Here is a 20,084-nt window from a genome sequence, read left to right as displayed (position 1 = left end):
ATAGGTTAGCGCCAATAACAAACAGTGGGGCAGCTGTGATTCCATCCACTAAAGGAGCAATCAGATAGATACACACTATCCAGTACATGACAGTATAAATGAACTACCTGAAAATTAAATAGTGGGTGCTGTCTCTGTGATGTGGAACCAATAATCTCTTGGGAGAGACAGACTTCAGTACTTCTGACTAAACAGCAAATCAGTAAAGTGTAAATAAAGCACTGAAGGTACCTCAGACTAGCTACAAAGAGTCATGTTGCCTTACTTTGCAATGTTTTGGGGACTTAATTTAATGACACCAACATTTACCTTTAGAAAGAAGGAACTAGATAACACATAGCTATCAGTGCACTCTAGTAATCACTTCATTAGGTCAATTTCTCAATTTTACAGAGGGACAGATTACACTGTACGCTGCCCTACTCCAGCAAATCTGGACCAGAATTTACAAGGCTAAACTTTCAAATTGCTGCCCCAAAAATGTTCATGCATCTGCTTCTATGTACAAGACCCACCTTTACATGTGCAACTGGGCAGCTGAACACACCATTATCCCACCTGTGTAGTGGGCAATTGCTCATTTACCCACTAAAATATATGTCCTGCATGTGGAATTTTAGGCCTATTTTTGAAAATCTGCTCCATGAAATGATGTTTTAGCTAGAGCCTCAAGTGGTGTAAATTTGTGCAGTTCCATTAAGGTCAATGGAGCTATGTGGATTTATACAAATTGAGAGTGTGGCCCATAATATTCTTGGGCTTGAGACTGTGTATTGAGCCAGAGTCACATATGTATGCAGACTCCACATGCATCGGTGAGGATCAAACCTGGGACCTTTAGAACTAAAAGTAAAAGCCTCTTCTTCCACTTGAACTAAAGAACTCCGTTAGTTTAACAAAATAGCAAGCTATAATAGTCACTAGCACTGGTCTCTGGAGGGAGACATGATAACATGTACTAAGCCAGTATATTCTTTGCACATCCAAAATTCCCATTGATGTCCCATTAGGCATTAAATAGTATACAAGGATTAAGTGTGCAAGAATTGCAGGACTGGGTTAAGTGCACAAGGTTATACAATATGATATTGCTATTGCATGTGTTTGGTTTTAAGAAGAAAAGGATTAAAGCAGATATTTGAAACAAAATTGGGTTTCGTAAATGGTATGCTGCATATACCGCACCAGTGACTACAGATTATTTGCAAAAGTTCATAATGTTTTACTCTTCCATACACAAAACTATAGTTGTGTGCTATAAATTAAGTTACTATAGAATGAGCTAAAACAATATAAATCACTGTAATAAAAGGTGATATCCCATGTCTGCTTTCTAATATTTTGTATCTAAATGTGTACAAAAATACTATATATATCCACAATAGAACAATCCATTGTATCAACACTCTCTCAGCAGCAGTATGTGAAGAGAAATCTTTGGCAGCACTGAAGTCTATTAAACATATTTGGCATACAAAATACTACCTACATGATCTCATGAAAACAGATGTAAGGAAAAGCAATGGAGTAGTTCATTCTGTATGTTAGCAGATCAAAATAGCCACCCTGCGTCATGTAGACTTCACACTTCACTGTGATCACTGAGTTTGCTGAAATTCTAAAATTGAAGAAACAGAAAGGTTCACCTTATTATCATGTATTACCAAATTATCATCCACATTGTGAGTGCAAAGCACATGAAACAGTAGGAAAGCAAGTACCTAATTTAAAAATCTACATCAAGCATTACAAAGAGAGAGAAATCCAAAGGCTATCCAGCTCATCCTCATTATAAACAAAACAACGGATGAGCCACGAGCCTTTTGGCATCATTAATGAAATTCAGACAGTATGAGTCACTGCTGGAAACCAGATATATGTGGAAGAGCCTTGATATTTCAAAATGACAGAGTTTGACATGGGAGGTAGCCATTATGCCAGCCTGTCCACCTCCCTAGCAGTGCAAGACTATTCTGTCCTGCAGAGGCTCAAGCGTAAAACAGAACACCACAGACACTTTCCATCAGTAGGAGCTCCTTCTACCCCATTACCAGTGGTGTCTTCCTCATCTCCCCTCCCCACATACTACTTCTCTGCCATCTTTTCCCATCCCCATAATGAGAACAAGGAACATATCAAGACACCTAATCCCAGTAAATTGAATGCTCTCTGTTGAGGTTTGAAATTCCTTCACACAAGTTAAGTATAATGGGCCAACTGTAGCATTTAACCACTGGCCTGAGTTGGGGGGGCGGGTGTATGTGGGGCTGCAACACTCTGGAGGATCTTGGGGACAGATTGTGCCTGAACATTTTCCAAGCCCTTTGAGAAGTCCTTGGCTCGTCTGGGCCATTTTTAACTGCCCTGGGTCCTTGCTCAGGAAGATTGGAGGAAGGAAGGTGAAGAGTCATTGACTAATGCATAAGGCACAATCTAATCTAATAAGTTTCAACATTTCTACCTGCCCAGTATGTGTCCTTCCTGTCGCTCTACACCCCTATCTCCCTTTCCTCAACTATTCCATCCTATTTCCTTCCCCCTGCTGTGATGAATAGCTGACTATGATGAATACCACAATGCTGCACTATGATCTTACACACCTCGGGGTAGCTCCTAGGCATGCAATGTACTGTGAAGTACAATTAAGTGTGGGAAATATTACAAAATGCAATAGTTGCCATTAAAAAGTTCACATTTGCCAACAGTTACCAGTAGCTACCACTGTTTTCCCCTACACAAAACAAGAAATAACTCTGTAGTAACTACATAGGATCTATCTGGCAAACACTGAGTTTTTAATAGTAACTCTAATGGCCACAGTGCAACTGGCTCACAGTAGAGAAGGGAGCGGTTGGTTGGAGCAGATAGCACTAGGGTCTGTGGGATTCTAACAAATGAATGGTAAGTAGGTGATCAGGAGACGGGAGGAGCTAGAAGGTGAACATCTGGGCAAATTTTATCAGTCTCTTTAGGAAGATAATCCCTATTATGGGGAGGACAAATGAGTGATCAGCAGCAGCCCAGATATAGTGGTGGAGGTAGATAACAAAAATCAGTTCCTGGTTCAGATTGGAAGTTGGTCCAGGATCCAAGTTTTTGGGGGCCCATTCAAGCTCTTTAAGGCACCTCTGAAATGTTTGCATTTTGCAGCATCACTAGAGCAGGGTGGCACTGGACATCAGGATTCTATTCCCAGCTTGCCACCAACTGCCTCTGTGTGTATTGAGGGTTAATTAATGTTGAAGCATCTGGAGAGCCTCAGATGAAAGTTGCTTTGGAAGTACAACGCATTATGTTTTATAACTTAACACACTCAGAGCCAGTGGCATAGCCAGGTTCTAAGTGTAGGGGGAGCAAACATAAAAAAGGCGGCCCCCTTGGTTCCTCCTCTGGTCTCGCCCCCCAACCCCGACTCCGCCCCCTCATTCCCCCATTGGATCCTTCCCCAAATCCCTGCCCCCAGCCCAGCCCCCTCACTGCCCCATTGGATCCCAAGCCGGGCCTGGGGAGGAGACACCCCTATGCAGCAGCCTGGGCACATGGGCCATGGCTGGCTGGGGCCAGGAGTGCTGCAGTGCAGCACGGAAGCTGCTCCAGCCCTGCAGCCCGCAGAGCAGCGCGGTGGGTCTGGGGGCAGTGCAGAGTGGGCAGGACCTGGGTGGGCAGTGCGGCCCGGGAGCGTGGGCCGCCCACCAGAGACACGCGGCGGAGAGGGGCTGCAGAGGCGAGACTTGTCCCAGGCGGGGTGAGGAGCCAGTCGGAGTCCCCCGAACCGATAAACTTCCCCGGAGCTGCCTGGGGAGCCCCGTACCTCTCCCACTCGGCTGTGCTCCTAGTGGAGTGGCAGCTGCCTGGCCAGGAAGGACCCCCTGGAGTGCAGCCGAGTGGGAGAGGCGCGGGGCTCCCCACTGGCGGTGGGACGCGCCACATGTCCGCAGGGCAGGCTAGGGGGCGGGAGGCTTGGCAGGGAGGGCAGCGCGCGTGGCCAGGACACTGTGTGCGATCCCGTGGCGTGGTCAGGGCCTGCTAATGGTGGCTGGGACGATGTTGGGGCCGCGCTGAGTGTAGGGCGCAATGGCTGAGGAGCCGGTCTCCTCGCTCCTCCAGCCACGCCTACCGCGCTCCCCCCGCATGGTTCCTCCGGCCGTGTTGTCCCCAGCGCCGGCCTGGCAGGCACTGCTTTTGGAAAATGTGCTGAGGGGAAGTGGCTGCTTCCCCTGTACCCTGCTAGCTACGCTACTGCTCAGAGCTTGGGGTTGTATCCCTGACCATCTTGGCTAAAAGCCATTGATGGATCTATCCTCCAGGAAATTCTCTAATTCTTTACTGAACTCATTTATACTTTTGGCCTTCACAACATCTCCTGTCAATGAGTTCTACTGGTTGACTGTGCATTGTGTGAAGTACTTCCTTATATTTGTTTTACACTTGATGCCTATTAATTTAATTGGGTGACCCCTGGTTCTTGTGTTATGTGAAGAGGTAAATAACACTTCCACATTCACTTTCTCCGATATCAGTCATGATTTTATAGACTTCTCTCATATCCCCTCTCCCCTAGTCATCTCTTTTCTAAGACGAAGAGTCTCTTTTAATCTCTCCTCTGCTCCATACCCCTAATCATTTTTTCCTCTTCTCTGTATTTTTTCCAATTCTAATAGATAGATAGATATAGATATAGATATCTTTTTTGAGATAAGGCAAACAGAATTGCACACAGTTTCAAGGTGTGTGAGTATATAGTAGCATTATGATATATTCTGTTTTATCTATCCATTTCCTAATAGTTCCTAACATTCTGTTAGCTTTTTTGACTGTCACTGCTCACTGAACAGATGTTTTCAGAGAACTCCCACAATGATTCCCAAGATCTCTTTCCTGAGTGATAACAGCTAATTTAGATCCCATCATTTTGTATGTATTGTTGGGATTACGTTTTCCAATGTACATTACTTTGCATTTTTCAACAGTGAATTTAATCTGCCATTTTGTTGCCCAGTCATGCAGTTTTATAAGATCCCTTGTAACTTTTCTTAGCTAGCTTTGGACTTAACCATCTTCAGTAATTTTATATCATCTGCAAACTGCCACCTCACTGTTTACCCCTTTTTCCAAATAATTTATTATTTAAATTTACATATTTATTATATATATTTATTTATTAATATGTTGAACAGAACTGGTCCCAGTACAGACCCTTGGTGGACCCAACTGTGAAAACTGACCTTTTATTCATACCCCTTTCTTCTGTATCTTTTAACCAGTCCTGATCCATGAGAGGACCTTCCCTCTTATTCCATGACAGCTTACTCTGCTTAAGAACCTTTGCTAAGGGTCCCTGTCAAAGGCTCTGACTGCCAGAAGCTGGGACTGGACAACAGGTAATGGATCACTTGATAACTGCCCTGTTCTGCTCACTCCCCCTGAAGCATGTGACACTGACCATTGCCAGAAGACAGGATACTGAGATAGATGGTCCATTGTTCTAATCCAGTATGGCTATTCTTATGTTCTTATAACACTCTTATTAAATGCAAAACCAGACAAAATAACAAGTAATTTTTCCAGTCAGCAACATTGAGGTTCATCATTTTTTGCCCCCTAGTTCCCTACTTCACTAAGACTTGTAGTCCTAAGTGTAAAATGGTGTGAAAACAATGAACTGAGCATATTTCTCTTATTCTGTAATCCACAACACTAATATCACCAATGCACCTTAATGGGGTGGATCAATGTTGGTGGAGGAGAGAGAGGAGGCATTTATAACCTAAGTAGCAGAATGTGCCTGTTTATAGCAACAGAGAAATACCCAGACCAATGACTAGTTTAATCTTTCTTGGAGGCAACTCTAAATAGGCTTCTTGCCATCTTTGTATTGCTGAGTGAAGCTATGGGAAAATACATTGCTTACAGCATACACTCAGTTAAAAAGACATTACAATGAAAAAGGTTTATACTGTTAACATCATGAGCAGAGAGCAGGTTTTACACTTCTTTTAACAAGGAATGTAAAAACTGTTTTTAGCAAATAAAAACTGGTTCAAGCTTCAACCTTTGTTTCCTGAGCCAAGTCTCTCTCACACACCCACATAGCTCTCTCTGCTGCCTTTCAAGAATCATCTGTTCTCTCATTTGCAGACTCTCACCAAAATGCCTTCCTTCCCTAGGGTTGCCAATTTTACCCTTTCCCCTCCTTTTAAATTCAAGCTGAGGAACTCAGTAGCACCTGTGTAACTTTGTTTTGGTGTAACCTAGATTGTATTATGCACCAGAGCACAGAGACATCAGAACCTAGCACAAAAAGCTACCAAGATCCATAAATCATCATTAAAGGAAGGGGAGGGACTGGCATGAAGAGAGAATCAGATAACTGAAGTCCAGAGGTTGGAACACAAGCCAGTGGTCATTTGTAAACATGAAACATTAATAATGGGAGTGAGTTGTTTGGTGGGGGTAGGGTGACCAAATAGCTAATGTGAAAAATCGGGATGGGGGTGCGGGGTAATAGGAGCCTATGTAAGAAAGACCCAAAAATCAGGACTGTCCCTATAAAATCGGGACATCTGGTCACCCTAAGTGGGGGAGAGTTGCTAGAAAGGGAGGTTTGTGTCCAAAGGATTCACTGGATATATGGGACTTCAACACTGTGACAAATTTTTATAAGCACCCAAATCAAGCCTTTGAACCTTTTGGATGTCACCTATCACTGCTTTAAAACTCACCCTGTTTAAATGAATGGCACCAATTGCAGAGGAAACAGATTCAAAGAAGATAGGATTTTCTGATCCTAGATTTCCACTGTACTGCATTGCTTTTACCAAGGACGCTGTGATAAGACACATACATGAACATTAAAAAGTTAATATGAACATTTAAATTACTATTAAAAATTTGTCTGTGGCCTGATACTTGCCTTTACAATGTGCTAGTAACACGTCGATACTTTTGTTTTTAAAATCCATGTAAATCTAAAGGAGTGACAACAATAAAAATTTTACAAAATTGTTTGAAGCATTGACTGTGAATAAAATGCTCGATTTAATTTAGAAATTCAAAACAAAACAAGGAACGTGCATAGATTCAAGTTTTACCAAAAACTGACCACCAGAGGGAGCCATTCTATAATATAAACAATACTAAGCTATTGGTACAGTAATTTCCCCAGAATGTCGTGACACTGTTAAATACAACAGAAGAACAGACCTTCATTCCCTTTTAGAATTAATACAGCTATTCGTTTATATGTTCAGCAACTTTATTCTCGTTTGGAAATTTCCATGAAATTGGATCTGTTCTACAGCCACCCGTATCCATTTTACATTACAATTGGGCAGCTTGGAAGCTACAACCAGAACTTGACGGATCAAGGATTGGCAGGTCAGACTGAAGAGCAAAAGTTATTTAGGGCCAGCTTGTGCCATCCTAATTTAGTCGTTATCCAGTAAATATCTTCTGCTACATTCAATCCCAACAACACCAACAGGAATTAGCTTTTGGAAAGTAATTTCTGAACTACTGTACATAGCTGAATGATCACTATTATCATTAGATTTATTATTTTTACTGTAGCAGCACAAAGGGGCCCCATTCCTGGGCCAGAACTCCACCATTCTAAGTGCTGTTCTAACACAGATGTGAACAAAATGTGGTGATCACTAAATCCTAACTCCAATGGATTAGCTAGAAAGCAATATTTTCACATAAATAAAAGCCAAAAGCCTAAGGGTCAAAAGTAGGCTGCTTATAAGTACATGCCAGTCCACTGAAGTCAGTGCAACTGCACAAGGTCTGATATTGGCCCTAAATCTGCTTTAGATTAAAAAAGCAGGGGTTTGGGGAAGTGACTGCAGAAGATCTGGCCCCAAACCATTAAACATTAATTTTCGATGTAAACACAATTCAGTTTAAAGATCTAATCTACGATCACTTTTCTCACACAAGAAATCCTATTGGATCTACTTGCGTGAGTGAAGAGAGCATGGCTTTGGCTCCAGTTTTGTATATAGAAAATGTATATAAATACCTGAAGAAGCACAGAGACTCCGGTATAGTCAAAGAAAGTCAGTCCACTGCAGTCTAATATTAAAGCACATCTCTCGTTGGGGCATGGCTGTAATGACAGCTCACCTATACATTTAACAGAAATACTGTTGTGAAATGCCTATTAGAATCTCCACAGGAATACTGACATTTCTCTAAAAATAAATGGAAAATACCAATGCAAAACTTTCTGTTGCATAGAGAGAAAATATCAAGCAAGAGAATAGCTCAGTTCAGGTGCACAGTAGAAAAATTGGTGTGAAGCAGTATCAGTGGGATAAGGGATGAAATTAAGAAAGGGGGAAATTAGGCTGGATATCAGGAAATGTCTTGCCAGTGAGAAATATTAGACACTAGAATAGTCTCCCTAGGGAAATGGGGGAAGCCTCTTTGGTCATGAATTTCAAAATTAGCCTGGTCAATATTCTAACAGATGTAGGGAATGGTGGCAAGGAGATGGACTGGATCATTAATAGTTCTTGTCCACTGTAATAAGAATGATTAGCATTTATATAGCACTGTATATATTCAAAGCAACAAATAAACATTAATCAGTCTGTAACTAAGGCCCCAGGCCAGCAAAGCCTTTTAGCAAACACCTGAGTTTAAGCCTATTAAGTATGGCTACACAGGGATAAAAAAGCCATGGTTGGCCCAGCTGACTTGGGCTCATGGGGCTCAGGCTGCAGGGCTAAAATTTGCTGTGTAGACATTTGAGCTTGGACTAGAGCCTGAGCTCTGGGATATTCCACCCTTTCAGGGCCTCAGAGCCTAAGCACCATAAGCCCGAGTCAGCTGACCTGGGCCAGCCATGGCTCTGCTGCAGGGCTTTCAGTCCTGTATAGACATACCCTTAGGATCCCATTGGAATCAAATGGATAACACACATATGTAGAACTAAGGACATATTTAACTGCTTTGTTGGATTTAGGGATGAGACTAAGTATTTTAGGGCTTTCATAATGAGGAAAAGTAGGAAACAAAATATATTTATTGATGCCATACTGTGAATAAATGTTAACTTTAAAGTTAATTATCACAACATATAAAACACTCAAGAAAAGATGGGAGCTTGAATATAAAGATGCGTTAAGTTAAATAGTTGTGACAGAATAGATAAAGAGATTTAAAATTCTTGAGGGGACTTAAGAGTTCCAGCATGGTGTGGATTTATATTGGCACTAATTCCATCCTGTGAGTAGTCTAAAACCCAGAGGTAATCGAAGCCAAGAATGTCTTATTGCTATTGCAGCATACTCTACAGCTGCTTATGCCAGAGCTGAACTTAGCTCAGTGTGCGTGATGTGGAACAAAGTCAAGGTTTATTTTTTATTTATTAAACCAATCCCATTCCAGACATCATAAACATGTTTATATAGCGCTAGACTGGGTCTTAGGCTCCGTGCCTACACAAGGAAGTGAAGGCAGAAGAACAAGAAAGAATTCCTCAGTCTTCCACCCTTGTATGGGCCACCCAGATTTTGGGTCTGGGCATACAGAACATACTTATTCCCTTTCAGAGTAAGTGGCGAGGCGATGGGTGGGAAGGAGCAAGGCTGGATCCTTGGTTTCATTTTCTTCCCCTGTTCACTAGCTAGCACAACTAAGTAGGCACAGTGATGTTACAATTTGCTGCTGGTATATGCCAATGGTAATTTACTACTCCCCAAGAGCAAAAAGGGAAGAACTGAGAAAGTGATAATGTGTCTTCCTTCCAGTGCTACTCTTGGAGTGATGCTCAGAGTCTAAAATCAAAATGTAGTCCATAGGTTAGTGGTATAACCACAAACATCCACAACTATATTCCAGACATATATCTCTTTTGACGAACTTCGGGACTATTTGTTGGTGCTTATTCTCATGCTGCTAGAAACTCTGCTACTATGTTGGTTTCTAGAAGTGGAAGTCCACCTTTTCTTCTCTTTCTCATTTAAATGAACTCAAGTGAAATTCACTGCTGTGCAGAGATTGAGCACTAGGTCTATGCACCACTTAAATCCTCACAAGAGGGCTTAACTGTGATCTAAGAAGTACATAGGTCTTATGCTAGCTGTCAGCATGGATACAACTTTTACACACTCTGAAGAATCAGTTCACCCAAATGAAACCTGCACTTCACATTAGTTGACATTTCTGAGCTTTTAGGGAAATGCTGCTACAATACTTCATAGTCTTTACTAGAAGTTCTTACGTTGCTGTTCTTTATAGCTATAGCCATGCACTCAGTTGCCCCAAATAAAACAATCTAATGCAATATAAACATCATAAACAGAGTTAATAAAGGTTAGTAGTTAACAACAGTCAGATAATAGCCCAAATTCAAGTTTTCCTCTATAGCCTGAATGCTAACAAGCTTTTTACAATAGATGTAATAGCTGAACTCCATCCATGCTTGAGGTCACCCATATAAAGAAGAGCGTGCAATTTTTCTTAGCCTCTATGAATGTATGCACTATGTTCTGACATTTTATGAGGTGTGGTATGAGAGGGGTTTATGCATTTAAGTCTTAAATAAAAACAAACCTTTGGTTGTTCCATATGCTGAAGTAAGGTACCACTGTTAATTTCAATCTCCATTTTCTTTGCTTTTATTGTAAATGGCTTTAAAAGCCATAAAGTTTTAACATGGTTTTAATCCTTTTGTACTTTTCAGTCTTGTACTAACTACGGCTCCAATCCTGCAGCGAACTCTGAGTAGGCACAGGGGCCCACCCGATGCAGATCTTGTTGCATGATCAGGGTATGCAACTGTGTTATTTCCTCATTTTATCAGCAAATGCTGTACATTTAATTTTTGTGTTTCAGTTGAGAGAATAGGTGCCAACTTTCCAATTTTCTGAGGGGTGCTTCCTACCCTCTGTCCCACACCTTGCCCCCGCTCCACCCCTTCCCCCGCGCATGCCCAGGACTGGTGCCTCCACATACCGGAGTGGCACAATCTAAAGGGGAGGTCATGTGTCTCCATCCACCAACCTCCTCCCCCCCATGCCCCCACAGCATGTTCCGCCACTCTCCCTGGCAGGAGGGAGCCCAGGCAGGGAGCAGGAGGGAGCTGCTTCTAATGTCGGCCCCTCCCAGTAGCTGTTCTGCAGCCTGCCAGCTGCCTGGGAGAGCCTGGTTGGGAAAGAGGTGGCTTCTACACCTTGCCTGGACTTGGCTGCTGGGGACCATGGCTGAGTGAGCAAGAAACGTGCTGTGGGTGAGGAGGACTCCAGCTCGCTCGCCCCTGGTCCCCAAGCATGGGCAGGGAGTGGAAACTGCACCCTCCCCAGCCAGACTCTCTCAGAAGCTGTCAGCCTGCCATGCTGCAGAGCAGAGTCCCAGTGGCCAGAAGTGGCTGGTCCCGCCTCTTCCATTCCTTGGTATATGGGGAAGTCCCCCTGCTGTTGCCCAGTGCTGCCTCTTCCCACCTTGCTCTGCCCCCTCTCCCCACCTCTTCCAGCACCCCACTTCTCACCCCCCGCTTCTCACACCACTGAACTGCTGATCCTCAGGGGGCGGGAGGTGCTTGGGGGAGGGGGAAGAGCTGATTGGTGGGACCCCCACCGGAAAGGAGGAGGAGCAGCCCACCTGTGAGGGCTGAGCACCTACCATTTTTTCCGTGGGTGCTCCAGCCCAGGAGCACCCATGGAGTCAGTGCCTATGGTTGAGAGGCTGAAGTCAGGTCTCTAGATCAAATCTGGACCAGAGCAGTAATAATTTAAATCACCCTGTGGTTAGATTCATGGAACCCTGAGATGGATTCATGGTAATTCTTCTGAAATAAGCTGGCAGTTGCTGAGTATAGCTACATTGGATCAGAAGTGTGACTGTAGCACACAGACACATCCCAGCTAGCTCGCATCTAGGCAGCTTGAATCACAATAGTAGTGAACCCACAGCAGTACAGGCGGCAGCACAGGCTAGCCTCCCAAGCACATAGTCAGGTCTCCAGGCCGGCTCTTACAGGCCATGCTGCGACAGCCTCACTGCTCTTGTTATTCCAGCTACCTAGATCAAAGTTAGCTCAAGTATGACTACACATGCTGCAGCCACACCTCAGAGTCCTATCTAGAGAAGAGATATCTCTGCTGGATCCCGTACTGGCAATCTCAGAAAGGAGCTCAAGAAGTAAGTGTAGAACTAAATGAGTGTTCTCATCTCTACAAGGGGGCCCTCCAGATCAAAGTTAAGGAAGATTACGGGGTATTGAAGGGGAAATGGAACTATTCGTGCTGATGCAATGTTAGTTCATTAATGACTTGGATAATGGAGTAGAGAGGATGCTTATAAAATCTGCAGGTGACACCAAGCTGGAAGGGGTTGGAAGCACTTTGAAGCACAGGTTTAAAAGTCAAAATGGCTTGACAAACTGGAGAATTGGTCTGAATTTCACAAGATGAAATATAATAAAGACAAGTACAAAGTACTTCCCTTATGAAGAAAAAATCAAATGCATAACTACAAAATGGGGAATAACTGGCTCGGTGACAGTACTGCTGAAAAAGATCTGGGGTTATAGTGGATCACAAACGGAATATGCGCCATCAACGTGTGCAGCTGCAAAAATGGTTAATACGATTCCGGGGTGTATTAACAGGAGTGTTGTATGTAAGACACAGGAGGTATTGGTCCCGTTCTGCTTGGTTCTTGTGAGGCTCCAGCTTGAGCACTGTGTCCAGTTCTGAGCACCACAATTTAGGCAAGATGTGGACAAACTGGAAAGAGTCCAAAGGAGAGCAACAAAAATGATAAAAAGGTTTAGAAAACCTGTCCTATGAGGAAAAGTTAAAAAACCCAATCACATTTATTCTTGAGAAAAGAAAACTGAGGGGGACCTGATAAGTCTTCCAATATGTTAAGGGCTGTTATTAAGAGGATGGTGATCAATTGTCCTCCATACCCACTGAAGGAAGGACAAGAAACAATGGGCTTAATCTGCAGCCAGGGAGATTTAGATTGGATATGAAGAAAAATCTTTCTAATTTTAAGGGTAGTTAAGCTCTGAAATAGTCTTCCAAGGGTGGTTGTGGAGTCCCCATCACTGGAAGCTCTTAAAAACAAGTTGGACAAACACCTGCCAGGGCTTGTCTAGATTGACTTGATCCTGCCACAGGGCAGGGGGCTGGATTTGATGATCTCTTAAGGTCCCTTACAGCCATGATTTTATGCTTTACTTGGTGTGTGTCCATGGCATGAAAATTCATTTACAAATAAATGGGAAAATTTGGAACCATCTGACACACTTGAAACCCCCTCTTGTATCTTACATGGTAAACTCACCATGGCAATTTCCATTGGATACTGGATGGAGCAATGTGTTCTGTTCACACTGAAACAAAAGCAATGAACAATATAAGTACTCAGAGTGAAGGGTAATCGGGTCTCATGCCTCCTTTGTCAATTTCCTTATTGAGAAACAGAATTAAGAGTCCAGAAAAAATATCAAAATTGTCTTTCTGTGACTCAGTGTTGTGAATCTATTGTATTTGTGAAATAAAGGAAGCAAGCATTTCCCAGTTATCTCAACCTGTTTACTATTGCAGCTGACTTTCACCTTTTGAGCCAACCACCAATCTGAATCTGGATTTAGCGAATGTATTTTTTTAATGACTCTTCAAAGGATGCTAAACAGGGATGGTGAAAAGACAGGAAAATAATTTTTTGAAAAATTTCAGTATTTCAAAGTTGTTGCCATTTCACAGGGCTCAAAATGGACTATTTTCTGTAAAATTATCTGCAATATTTTCAATTCAATTCTTTCTAAATTCTTCATTTACCAAAAATATGCTTTATTTAGTAAAAAAAAGATTATATATATATATAAACATTTTTGATAAATATTTCAGCAAAAATATCAGAAACTTTCACAAACATAGAAAAAATCAATCTTGCTAATTTTTTGCAAAAAGTTTTGAAAAAAAGGCCAATTTTCTACAAAAAAACTGCAAAATATTTCAGCTAGTTCCAGTATTAAACTCTTTCTAGTACAGAGAAAAGACTAAATCCCTGCACCACGGAACCTCTAAACTAACTTCAGACACAAATCAAATGCATTTCTTTCTATCTAGGTACTTATATGGCTCCTCTCACTATAGTTTTCTAGTACCTTCCCAGTAACGAAAGAAAAAACATCAGCAACAGTAAAACTCCCTCACTCCCCTAAAACTGGAATAGGTATGAGTGAGTAAATTGGAATAGCAGGATGACTTTGGTGACACTCCCTAGAACCATAGTTATATGCATTTATTTTTTTTAATACTCTATTTATTTTTCCCAAAAATATCAGCAGTGTAAAAAATTAAACAGAGTTATTACTTTAGGGCCTGATTCTCAACAGTTTTACCAACCTAACTCCCTACTGATTCCAAATGAGTTGCTCCTGATTTATAGTAGCACGGGAGGAGAATTGGAAACAGAGTTCAATTTCCAGAGATGTTGAGCACCTGCAGCAGCCATTGACTACAGCTGAAGATTTCTTTTGAAAATCAGGCTTTTAAATCCTGATCCAAAGTTCTCTAAAATTAATGGAAGGCATCCCTTGGACTTTGGATTGGCGCCTTAGCATCTTTCACTGAATCACATAAACAAATATATTAGAGATATTAGAGATATTCTTTCAAAATAATAGGAAAAACTAAACATATTTAATCTCCTGAAGTTTAGACTTGAACTTTATTCCACAGTAAACAACTAATTTATAATATAGTCTGATTTTTCTACTGCATTATCTAATTAAATGCTGTGAAATCTTCTGATGGAATGCACAAGAGAAATGAAGTAAGTCTCATCATTACTAATGCATGCAGTATAACCTACCTTGTTTAGATCATCGTGTGGCTGGGTGCTTGCACTATCCTTCTGGATTATCCTTATTAGGTCATGATGGAACTTCTTGGCATTCAGAAATACTAGTGGGTTATTCACTGAAACTATCTTTACCTGTTGTAAAGATTCCTTTGGGATGAAATAAACAAAAGACTTAGTGCCTTAAGATTTAAAAAAGCGAAATTTCTTTAAAAACCAGGGCCGCCCGGGGGGGGACGGGGCAAGTGGGGCAATTTGTCTCAGGCCCCGGGCCTCGCAGGGGCCCCCACAAGAGTTTTTCAGGGCCCCTGGAGCGGTGTCCTTCACTCGCTCTGGGGGCCCCAGGAAAACTCTCGTGGACCCTGGGCCCCCGGAGCTTCTTCCGCTCCATGTCTTCCGTGGCGGGGGGTCCTTCTGCCCCACGCGGTAATTCTGCGGTGGGGAGCCCCTGCTGCAGCTATTCGGGGCACTTTGGTGGTGGGTCCCGGAGCAGAAGGACCTCCCTGCCGCCGAATTACCACCAAAGTGGAGGATCCCCGCCACCGAAGACCCCAGGCCTCTTGACTCCTGTGGGCGGCCTTGTTAAAAACCCTACATAATACCAAACAACAATCCCATGAGAAAATTCTGAGTTACCATGGTGCTTTAACAGATTACTAATTTGATCAGTCTTCACACATGATTCTATCTTAAATTGAGGAGGAAATATAAGTAAAATTAAAAGAGTATTTAAAGGTATTCACTGAGTGTCACTTGAAGAATTTCTACCCAGTAGATAAAATTACTGAGCTTTTCATGCATCTAAAGCTCTAACACATGAAGAAGCCTGAGCTACTCTGAAGCAAGGCTGAATCATCTATGAACTACAGAAGCCATTTCTGATTTTCCCAATATCATCCTCGACTACAGGCATAAAGCTAGAACCACTCTCACCTAGCCAGAATAACACAAATTAGAGCCAACTCCAAGTGTCTCAAAGTAATATAAGCTTAATTGTGCCTTCTAGACACATCCCTAATGGTATGATAAACAGCTTCCTATTGGGGGTGCTATTGTATGATTGTGTCTAGGACCTGAGAGAATTCTACTTTCAGGAAGAAATTGATGAGAGGACACTGTAGATGTGGAGAAAGGAGTAGAGTCTGCAAGTTGCACTGTCTCAGTTCTCTCTCTCTCTTTATGCTTGCACATAGAACATTGTGTCAGAAGTGAGTCATCTCCTACAGATAGGTGAAATCAGAATCTAAGACTATTACAAAACAAACCAAGAGAAAACAGTAATCTAATCATGATAACATACCAGATTCCTGTCCCTGAGCAGATGGACATGAAATAGAACATGTTTAGCAACTGTATATTTTCTAGAACACAGGGGAAAAGCTATGAAAAAAATGTCAATAGAGCTGGATTAAAAGGAAAACAAAGTAAGAGCAACCACACTATTAGCTGTAATTAGGAAGGACTGCCTCATGCTCCAACAGCCTCTGGACATGTCAACAGCACAGCAGGAGGACCCTGGAAACAACCTAGAAGTGTGTCAAAAACATTTTCAACCCACAAAAAATGTCACATACGAAAGGCATCTTCTCAACAAGAGTAATCAAGAATCTGGAGAAACAATAGATCAGTATATTGCCAGATTGTACAAAATGGCTGACTCATGAAATTACTAAATCTTGAAAGATCAGATTTGCGCTAGGTTAGTAATTGGGACAACAGATGCACGAACTGGAATGAGAATGCTCAGAGAGCCCACTCCACAGGTGTGCAAAGCTAGTGAATAAACTTCCGATAAATTGCAGAGGATAAGTGGAGCAAACACAAAGATAATTCACCAAGAAGCACAGGGAAAGCATGAAAATACACAGTACATTCCCAATAGACCCTGAAACAAAATGGCAATGGACTTTTTCACTGCAAACCACACAAACTATCTAGTTACTGTAGACTACTTTTCAGACTAGTCCTCTGGGAACTAGTCAAATGGTCATACAGTACTGAAGTGACCATCATCATAGACAAAGCCATGAAGCGCTTCACATTTCAGCAGGCACAGTATCCCAAATTGTGTAGTTTAGGACAACTAGTCCAGTTTACTTGCAGAGCATTTGTGCAATTTACCCAGGAATGGGAATTCAGTTATAACATTTCATTTCATCACCATACCACAGCCAACTGAACAGCAAACCTTGAATGGCAGTTGCAAATATGAATCCGGCATTAAAGAAAGCTGCAGAAAGAAAAAAATATAGGGCAAGGCATTCTTGAATGGAGAAACACTCCCACAGGAGGCTTTAACAGCAGCCCAGTACAACACTTGATGTTCAGATGAACATGCATCCTGGTGCCTATCATCCCAGCATTACTATAACTGGCAGTAGTAACATACAAAGAGGAAAAGAGATCTGCAAAGGCCAAAACCTACTATGACTGAGAAGCTAAATGTCATGTATTTCTTGTATACAGTAGGTTGCAGTGCTGCTACTAGCAGATCAGGCTTCTATGTCAGATATGCCAACTACAGGGCTTCTTTCTGAGAGAGAGAGACACCAGAGATATGTCTTACATAAGATCCTTTAATGCTCTCCCAGGGATGGCTGAGGTTAGCTTAAATAAGGAGAGGTTACTTACCTTACAATAACTTGAGTTCTTCAAGATGTTTTGTCCCTATGGATGCTCCAACATAGAAGGTGCCCACACCCATGCCTTCTTGACCAGAGACTGAAACCAGGTCACATAAGGAGGCCTGGATATGCTGCCAGTCAGTTCCTTCTCAACTGCGAAGCCTAACAGTTCAGAAGGGAAGGAGGGCAGGAGGTGAAGCACCCATAGGGATAAAACATCTTGAACTAAAGTTTCTGTTACATAAGTAACTTCTCCTTCTTCTCTGAGTATATGTCCATATGGAGGCTCCACCATAGGAGACTCCCAAGAAGTAAGTCAATGAGGAAGAGGGAGCTGAGGAAGTAAGTCCAGGTCAATTTGAAGGACTGCATCACCAAAGGCAGTATCATCTCTGGAAGCAGGTAAGATGGCATGGTGCTTGGCCAAGGTATGGAGAGAACGAAGACTAACAAATCTCTGCTATGGGAATGTCTTTCAGTAGAGGTATAGATGAAGACTAATCTCTAATAGAATTTACTGTCACTCCATAAGAGGGCTGTACGCCCGCATTCTCATAACAGGTCCTGATGCAATCTGAAACCCCCTTATATAGTCTTCGTGTAGAAATGAGTTGGCTGTTCATCCTATCCACAATCAAAACAAACAGTCTAAGAGAGGCATGGAATAGTTTAGTCCTCTCCAGAAATAAGGCAAGGGCCTTCCTGACATCCAAAGAATGAAGGCTTAATTCTCCTCTGGAGGCATGAGGTTTTGGGCAGAAAACTGGTAGGTGAATTTCCTGGTTAATGTTATGTTCTGAGGAGCTCTTTGGGAGAAAATAAGGATGGAGAGGTAATATAACCTTGTTTGTGTATAAGGTGGTGTATGGTAGGTCCACCATAAGAACTCTCAGCTCCCTCATTCACTTCGCGGAGGAGTTGGCAATCAGAAAAGGAATTTTGAAGGAGAGATGGAGGATGGTTCACTATAGGTTTCAAGGTGGGAAGGCCCACCAGCACTTTCACTTTTGTAGGTAAATCTTGGGAGTACTGGGCTTTCTACTGGATGGGAGGAAAAGGTCAATTCCATGGTTGAGAGCTACAGACGAGCCATGCTCTCAGATTCAGGGAGGAGGAGTTGGGATGAACAAGGGACCCTGAACTCTGTATCAACAAATCCTTTGTGATAGGAATTCTGAGGGGTATTACCTCTGAGTAGTGGATAAAGTTTGAGTACCACACTTGCCTCCGCCAAGCAGGTGCTATGATAATAACTCTTGCTCCTTCTCGATGCAGCTTGCGAAGGCTCTTGAGGATTAATGGTATAGGTGGGTAGACATAAAGAAGGGTAGTGAGCCATGGTGTTACCAGGGCATCCCCCTAGAGACCCATGACTGTGACCTCCCTTAGAGCAGAACAGGTGACATTTTGCATTGTTCAGTGTGTCAGAAAGGTCTACCCCAGTATACTCTAGGTCTGGCAGATGCTGTAGAAGACAGAGTCCTTGAGATCCCACTTGTGATCCTGCCAAAAGTGTCTGCTCAGAGAGTCTGCAGCTGCACTCTGGAAGCCTGGTAGATAGATTGCTGACATTGCATCTGATAAGCGATGCACCAGTTCCACAGCCTTAGCAGCTCTGCACATAAGGTCTGGGGACTTGCTGTGCCTTGTCAGCTGATATAATATATTGCTGTCTTGTTGTCTAGCATTTCTCGGACTAACATACCTTGTATGGCACAAAGAAAGTGTTGGCAAGTATATCATACTGCATAGTGATATCTGGATACGCTGTTTGTTTGGAATATATGCTGTTTTTACTCATGTCTGGAGGCATCTGAGGGGCATCTTCGCATGGAGAGTCACATACACAGAGGCCGACATGTGGCCCTAAATATTAGGCAAGCCTTCACTGTTGTTTTAAGGCTGCACTGTAATGTTGAGATTAGGGACGGTAGGGTGAAGAATCTCTCCTAGGCTAGGTAGGTTCTTGCTGTTATGGAGTCTAGAGCAGTTCCTATAAAGTCTATTATCTGAACTGGAGATGGCATGGGGTTTCTTTGAAGTTGATAAGGAGGCCCAGAAACTGGAATAACATTAATGCTGTGAATGTTGCCTCCTGGCCCTCTTGGGGTGACAGACTGTGACAAAGAGGAAATGTTATGTTGTATTTTTATGATACCTGTGAGTTGCATTGTTACCCAGTGGGTGGAAAAGGACTGTTTGTTCTCAGGGCAAGCTAAGAGAGAGAGGTATGAATGTCAGTTAGCTATCTGAGCTGGGATGGGTCATTAAAAAGTACTAGCCGAGGCTGATCCCATATGAATGGAGAATCTGAGAAGAAAACAGAACACCCAAATGCTGACACCTAGCAACCAACGAATCACAGGGAGAGAGGTTTCCCTACCCCATAGCAGGAAAATTGAGCTGTATTTCCCAACTTGGAAATAAAGGACTGGGAAAATCTTGGATGGGGGATAAGAGTTGGCTGCTGGAAGGAGTCAGAGACTCTCACCTGGGATCTGACCAAGAAGATCAGACTGAGACACAGACAGAGCTTGAACAATGGGGTTCACTACAGTTTGGCTGGGCTCTGGGCTAACCAAAATGGTGTATGCTTTAATATTAATTTGCTAACCTAAGGACTTCCTATGATGT

General features: G+C 42.6%; 1 protein-coding gene across 1 annotated transcript in view; it reads right to left on the bottom strand.

The window, feature by feature from the left end:
- Nucleotides 1–417: 417 nt before the first annotated feature.
- The window catches only part of SLC26A7 (solute carrier family 26 member 7), a 139,205-nt gene continuing 119,538 nt past the window's right edge, over nt 418–20,084 (bottom strand). The window contains exons 13-18 of the mRNA XM_032805277.2: nt 14,839–14,976; nt 13,303–13,351; nt 8,024–8,127; nt 6,914–6,968; nt 6,723–6,826; nt 418–1,618 (exon numbers count right to left, since the gene is read on the bottom strand). Coding sequence (XP_032661168.1) covers nt 1,583–1,618; nt 6,723–6,826; nt 6,914–6,968; nt 8,024–8,127; nt 13,303–13,351; nt 14,839–14,976 — 486 coding nt within the window. The 3' untranslated portion in view covers nt 418–1,582. The remainder of the gene's footprint in view (nt 1,619–6,722; nt 6,827–6,913; nt 6,969–8,023; nt 8,128–13,302; nt 13,352–14,838; nt 14,977–20,084) is intronic.

The sequence above is a fragment of the Chelonoidis abingdonii genome, chromosome 2 (assembly GCF_003597395.2).
Source record: "Chelonoidis abingdonii isolate Lonesome George chromosome 2, CheloAbing_2.0, whole genome shotgun sequence".
Taxonomy (NCBI): Eukaryota; Metazoa; Chordata; order Testudines; family Testudinidae; genus Chelonoidis; species Chelonoidis abingdonii.
The sequence above is the reverse complement of the archived record's forward strand: the minus strand, read 5'-3'. Positions and strand labels throughout refer to the sequence as shown.